General features: G+C 33.8%; 1 protein-coding gene across 1 annotated transcript; it reads right to left on the bottom strand.

Annotated features, from left to right (window-relative positions):
* Nucleotides 1-367: 367 nt before the first annotated feature.
* Nucleotides 368-4,228, bottom strand: LOC126725576 (disease resistance protein RPM1-like). Its single transcript, XM_050430370.1, has 2 exons — nt 1,326-4,228; nt 368-771 (listed from the first exon to the last, which is right to left on the bottom strand). Exon 1 carries the CDS (start codon nt 4,042-4,044, stop codon nt 1,351-1,353), a length of 2,694 nt encoding a protein of 897 aa, XP_050286327.1. The 5' UTR covers nt 4,045-4,228; the 3' UTR covers nt 368-771; nt 1,326-1,350.
* Nucleotides 4,229-7,643: the final 3,415 nt, after the last annotated feature.

Below are 7,643 nucleotides of genomic sequence, written 5' to 3'. Positions count from 1 at the left end.
ATTAGCTAAATATATTCAAAATTTATAATGAATATACCCTTTATATATGTATATCTATAATTTTTTATAAATTTTATTAAGTGTTTGTGTATCTTACGATACACGATATGATACGATACATGATACGGAAAAATCAAAAATCAATTCACGATACAATTCACGTTTTGACAACTATGGATAGTAGTATGTGCAAGTAGTCTAGGGGCATCACTTGAAAGACACAGGGAACATGTGCCAAGCTAAAATGCAAGTAAAGAAGACATCCTAGCTTAAATTAGACCATAAATCTATAACCTCATTGTGGGAGACTAACAATCTGAGCACTTAGCATTCAAACATCCTATTATCAATGTCAAAAAAAGAAAAAGAAAGAAGAAAGAAGCTATTATTAATCAATATTTCTCGTGATGACCAGTTCTCATATTATACAAGAAGCAAAGTAAGCACTCAGAAGTTTGAAACAAATATATATACACACACACAAATCACAGGCTAACATGTGGCTTACTAAAACAGACCAGAAATAAGACATCATAACCAAACCAAATCTTAGGAATCTATATACACAAAAGTGAAATCACAAGCAAGCTTTGGATAATCAACACGCTAGAAAGACACATAATAATGAAAAATCCAGCAAAACTCTTGGGGTTCGTATGTCAACATCTTGTATCTTCCTAGTCCCAATCATACAACTTCCACAGGGGACTTTCCTCGAACATATGGTGGGCTTGACATACCACAAACAGACATTCTTACATGCATACGCACCTGAATACATATATAAACACAGCATATTGAGTTAGACCAAGAAAAAAAAAATTGTTCCATTTCGAGGAACTTCTTGTGTTTATGCCAAGATGTAACTAAAAGAAACTCCAAGTAATAGCCAGCATAGGTGGGCATGATTCTGCCACAGCTAAAACAAGAAAAATAGAGATACAGGGAAGTATATTTAATTGTTACAAAAGATCACTTATTTATCATGTCAGAAACCATTAGCTCTAAAAAGTTAAGCTATTACAAAGTGGATTTATAACATAAATCAAGCATACTACAAACGTATATAATTTGTTAGTGAAATAGAAATAGCTTAAATGCTGTAAAGTTTTTTTTTTTTTTTTTTAATTTTTTAAGATAAAAGATAAAAATGAATGCAATAACCATTCAGTTAAGAGAAGTGCTACCTACACATAACAACTAACAACCTGCAATATAGGATTTATTGCGAAAATGTTGTGAAAATGTTGTAGACGTAACATTTCTTTTTGGTTACATATAAAAAGAGGAAGAGGAAAAAAAAATAGACAGAATTGAGAGGCTACCTTCATGAAACATTATGAATTACTACTACCAGATGCACTTCTTTGGGATGTGCCGCACCTTTGGAAAATCCACGCTTCCTTCTCCCTCGATGCGATGTTGAAGTTCCATTGAGACAGATGCCAAAACCAATTCTTGGAGATTTTTAAGGTATTCAATGCCCTTGGGCACTGTCTTTAACTCAATGCAACTGTCAATACCTAGAGATTTCATATTGGGCATCACCCCCTTTTCTATTATTATCTTGCTCAACTGAGGGGAATTACGAATCTCCAATTTTGTAAGCTTAGGAAAGCCTGTACTGAAACATATTTGTTTTCCAACATAGGCATTACTAAGTGTGAGATGTCCCAAATGTGGCAAATCAGCAATGTGTGGGAGTAGATCTTCTGCTAGCCTTGACCAATGCAACTGCAAATGGGTAAGGCTTTGAAGTGAACGAAACCACTGTGGCACTGTTTCTAGTTTTCCGATCAAGGAAAGCCTTTGAAGGTTAGGAGGAGGAGATGAGAGTCCATCCATTCGGAGAGTTTCGTCCTCATTAGTTACCATGACAGACAACAAGCAAAGAAGTCTCATGTTTTGAATTGTGATACATAAGTCTGTCTCATCTGCTTCTTTCACGTTGCCAATACCAATCGAGGTAAGTTGGGTCATACTTCGAAATTGTCTTATCAAGTCAACTTTTGCTTCAAAATAACACACAGTTTGCAAATTCTTTAACTGGCCGATATTTAATGGTGCTTGCATCCCTATAGAATATCTGAACTCATTCCAATTTCCAGTGTAGCGATACATTATTAAATGCCGCAAGTTTTGCAACTTTCCTATTCCATGAGGAAGAGACTCTATTTGTGTGCCCCCAATGTCCAAGGTTTGAAGATTAAGGAGCCTCCCTATGGAATTTGGGAGCTTCTTAAGTAAAGTTCCCCTTAAATTCAAATATCTTAAGTTGAATAATTTGAATAGTTCATCAGGCAATTTATCAATTGGGGCATCCTCCAAATTTAGAACCCTTAACATTTTACTTCCGGAAGGCAATGTTTTCAACGACTTGTTAAAAACAAGAAAAGAACGAAGCTTTGACATACCTGTAAATGATTTGAGTTCTCCATCAGATTTGTGAATTGAAATGCGGCGTGCTTTGCATTCTTTCATTTCTTCTCCTCCATCATATACAGCACCAAACTTTTCTTTGATGGATACTGATAGAGCAAGCTCCCGCAAAAGATCATGCATTTTACATATCCTTGGCCTTTCGAATTCATTCCTCTCTACAACTTGAAGCATGTTTCGAAAAATGAGTTCTACTAGATAGCTATCTGCTACTTCTTCTAAAGTGGACCCTTCAACTTGTTCTACAAATCCCTCACCCATCCATAGCTTAGTGAGCATTTTTCTTTGAATCTCATGGTCTTCTGGGAAAAGGGAGCAATATAAGAAACAATGTTTCAACTGATATGGTAAATCATTGAAACTAAGAAACAAAATGCTCTTCACTGATTCTAGCTTAGGATTTTTACTTAGACTCCAATTCAAGCCGTTGTAAATTTCATTCCATTGACACATATTCTTAGAGTACATAAGACTGCCCAAAGCTGCAATTGCAAGAGGTAGGCCTTCGCATTTTCCCACAAGTTCTTGAGCAAAAGATTCAAGCTCTAGTGGGCAACTTCCATTTGGATTACTTGAGAATGCTTTCTTGCAAAAGAGTTCCCAAGCCTCTTCCTTTTGCAACAGTTGCATATGATGAACGTGATGTTTACCTCCCAAAGGATAGCAAGCTACATCTTCTTTTCGGGTGGTAAGGATGATTCTGCTCCCAAGACAACTATCTTGAATTGATACTTTTATTTCATCCAAGAGGTTTGTGTCCCAAACATCATCTACAACAAGTAGATACACTTTCTTCTCTAAATAGTTCACTAGTGTTTTTACTAACAATCTGTAGTTCATGGAACTCAAGTCTGCTGGATATGCTTCCTTCCTTGACTCATAGAATTCCTTAATCAAGCTCCTCAATAAGTTTTCTAATTCATATGCTTGGGAAACTGTGATCCAAGCCCAACAATCAAAATGTTTCTTTACATCATCATTGTTGTAAGTGTTGGCAACTAGTGTGGTCTTTCCAGAACCACCCATCCCGACTATTGAAATGACAGTCTGACGTGGTTCTCCATCCATCAACCAACCCATTATCAATTGCCTTTTATTTTCTATTCCCACAAGTTCATCTTCTTTATGAAACAAAGGAGATTCACCACGACGCACGATCCACTTGTGATTATCGTTAGAACTTTTACCCACTATATGATTAACACCATATCTTTGGTTCACCTCTGGAATGGTCCTGATTTTCTTGTTGATTTTGTGTAACTTGGTAGCGACTTGATGCCTCACCCATAGGTTTTGTGGAAAGTAAATAGTGTGGTGAAGGAACCTGACAGATCGACCACCAATTCGTTGGCTATTGATGTGATACATGAACCGATCAATAATATCTTCAACCTCATATGCCATGTCTCTCACACTTGCCACCCAAGTTTTCTCTGCTTCATTGCTTGTTCCCTTCTTATCCGCATCTACTAAAAAAGATTGCATGCTTATCAACTCATTCTTCACATCAACGACTGTATCACGAACCCCCCATAACAATGATGTTTCAATTGCAAGCACTGAAAGGATATTGTCAATCAAATAATTTACTACAGCGGAGTCCATTTTTTGCCTTTAAACTCCCATATCACAACATCAATATGAGTCTGTGGAAAGAAGAGAAAGACAGGGACATCCTTTGACTTGTTGCTCAATCGCCATTCATTGGAGATCTACACAATAAGAATAAAGGTGAGAGATATAATGGATGATGAAGGTATTTTAATCCTCAAAAAAGTGTAACAGTACAAGTCAGCCAAGTTGAAGTCTTGGTTTTTTTGCTAAGAGCGGAATGGTTTAGTGGTGCTGCCTGGGAGAAATTAAGTTGTTCAAATCCCAATTTAAAGCAATTATTAACAAACAAAGCTATTAAAACACACAAATAAAGTTGAAATTAAATCATCAACAAGACTAAGTTAAATGCACCTCTTTTGTAATGGTTAATGCTATACATTATGATTTTCCTTAATTCTTTAGTATTATTTTCAGAACATCTGTAATTCATTATTATTATTTTTTTTTTAATTGAACAACTAAGCCACAGGGGAAGGGGAAGAGGTGACAGTTGAGGAAAGTTAGCATGAGGGACCAATTTATTTTAATTGTTTCCGAAACTTCTTGTTATCATTATTTGATCCAACAATTTTGCTTTCACAACCACTAACAATTTGGGATATGAAATGATCTAAGGTGCACAAAACCATTAATAATTGGTTTTATATTGATGGAAACGACTCTTGAACCTCAAACATCAATCACAAGTCCAAAAGGTCACACACTATCATTACAAACCACACAAAAGTCAATTCAAGTGTGCAAGTTTACAGAGTGCGGTGAAAAAGCAATTACCTTCTGTTTGAAATTTATAATTTGCGAACCCTCCTGAAAAATTTGAAAACAAAAGGTTTGAATTTATTCTTACAATGAATGATCGGAAGGGTAGAAATAAAACTTCAAACTTTTAAATTTACTTTTAAGTTTCATTTCAATTGATAATGTTCAAGCTGCCAACCCTCAAGACCAGGGGCGGAACTAAGATATGTTTGGCCCCCCTCCTACACGCTAGCCATAAGAATTCCCCCACCCCAAATCCCAACTTTTCAGCCATAAACATTTTGTCTTTTCCATTGTCCTCTAAGCACATCAGCCACAGCCATATCCTTCTTCCTCTGTTTTTGCTAAGACCATATCCCATGTTCAAGATACAGTTTTTTTTTTTTTTAATTGGAAATCAATATGATAATTTTATCTTGGTTCTCCAAGGAAAAATTTCTTGCTACACATTCTCAAAAAAAAAAAAAAAAATCCTTGCTCCACCTATCCTCAAGATTCTCTAATTCTGGAAGAATTGAAACTAATAAAGTATTTATAATCATCTATATTCTATAACCATATGTGTGTGTATTTATATATATAAATAGAAGTATAGCATTTAATGTTATTATGCTTAGTTAAGCCACGTCATTATTCATTTTTCCTTTTTTTTTAATCAAATTTTCTTCTAGTTTTTTATAATATTTAATATATAAATTATTAATACATCCAAACAACAGATTCCGTTACTTTTGCCTATATATCCAAACAATTGTTCACTATTAAATATGTAAATAATAGTTTTGCATTTTTCTCAAAAAAAAAAATTTGCATTTAATTACTTTAATGTCGATTATACCATTAATTTGTTGGACACGTCCAACTCCCCCCCCCCCCCCCACCTCCAAAAATTAAAAAAAAAAAAAAAAAAACCCTACAACTATAAATATAACAAAGTGTTCAACAATGATGTGGGAAAATCATATATATTCCAATGGACAAAACTTAAGTACAGTACCTTAAATGTTGTTCCTTAGATTCCCCTTTTAAAATTGAGTCATATAACTATTTAACTAAAAAATACACTTCCATCCCATGAGAAAAAGTTCACATAGCAGAATCTTAAAAAATGAATTTAAAAAATAGCACCTAAGTACTGTACCTAAGTCTTACTCTATTCTAATTGCTTTCTTTCCTATATTTGAGTTCTCTCCGTTCAGAAACAAGGGTTCCTCCCTTTCTTCTTTGTGCTCTAACATAAAATTTGGTAGCATTTTAATGGTTGGGGGACCACTAGACACTATTGACGTGGCCCTCCAGTTGTCTTGAATAATTTATCCCACAATTGAAAGGTATTTTCTTACCTTGCACGTTAAAATTGGCAAGTAGAAATATTTACAAAAATTGCAACTGTAAAAGGCAATGAACTTTTTTGAATTAGATGGTGCGAAATGTAAATTTCACCTTTAGGTTTTAAAAAATCAACTTCTATATCATATTAATCAGTTAAGTGATGTAATTTGTGACAATTTTTTTTTTTTTTTATGACAAAAACAAAATATCAAAATAAGTCATCCAAAAAGTATTCTAAATTGAAATTATACAATATTCGAGCATCGCATGGGACATTATCTAGTTAATTAAATAACAAAACAATCAAACAAAATCAAAATTCAAATCGACCAACCTCAACCTCAAACCCATGAAAATGAGATCTTAATTAATGAAGACTAAATATATGACATGGACATAAGTAGAGAACAATACTTTAACATGTTGAACCTCCAATACTTGAATTAGAACCCAAGCCAAGAGCTTTGTAGTTCAAATATTTTGCACTTATTGATGTTTCCAATACCACCCAAGCCAAGAGCTTTTTTAATATTTTGCACTTGTTGGAGAAGTTAAAAGATAATTTTATTTGACTAATATATTTTTTTTTTTCTAATACCACCAAACACAGAAAAACATAAAAAACTATCTTTACATTAGGTTTTTCATCGAAACAAATAAAGCATAGTGCTAATTAATGCTTATAAATGTAAAAAATATGCAAATACAATGGTGAAATATTTTAAAGAATAAACTTACTTGAGAATTGGAATATTTTCTTCAGAAGAATTGTACACTTCGAGTGCTTACTTACAGGAGGAGCTTGCACTTAAAGGTGATAAAGAATCACAAATAGAGAAGATTGCAAACGAGAAATTATATCAAGATGGTTTTTCTCCACTCTGTCTTTCACTTGAAAATGAGTAGCTTTTTACACTTATACTTAAAACAGACATGTCGGCATCTTAACGTGTCCAGTGCAATTAATGCATTGGACACGATTCTAACCCATTTAAAATGATTGTAAAAGTCTAACGACTAGACTTTTACAAACTTGTTGAACACTCTCTGCATCTTTCATTTTCACTTGGGTTTTTCATCGCTCTTTCCTCTTGTAATCTTTTTTCCCAAATGGATTATCATGCTTCTTTCATTTTCACTTGGGTTTTTCATCGCTCTTTCCTCTTGTAATCTTTTTTTCCAAATGGATTATCATGGATTGAAGAGTCTTTGCCTTTTTCACTTCATGATTTTTGCTTCACTTTGTGTGTGTTTGGATACCACTTATTCTGCTAAAAACTGAAAATAATAAAAAATAATAATAAAAAAATTACTGTTCACTTTAAAATTACTATGCATTTACCTGTTTGCACTGTTAATGTCCCAAAAACAATGCAAGAGGCGCAAAGCCAAAAAAAAAAAAAAAAAACCCTGGACGCACAAAACAAACAGACTCAAATTATGACTTTTGCTTCAACTGCTTGTTTGCCTTTTGAATTATTGTTGTGACACAGCTTCTT

The sequence above is a fragment of the Quercus robur genome, chromosome 5, assembly GCF_932294415.1.
Source record: "Quercus robur chromosome 5, dhQueRobu3.1, whole genome shotgun sequence".
Taxonomy (NCBI): domain Eukaryota; kingdom Viridiplantae; phylum Streptophyta; class Magnoliopsida; order Fagales; family Fagaceae; genus Quercus; species Quercus robur.
The sequence above is the reverse complement of the archived record's forward strand: the minus strand, read 5'-3'. Positions and strand labels throughout refer to the sequence as shown.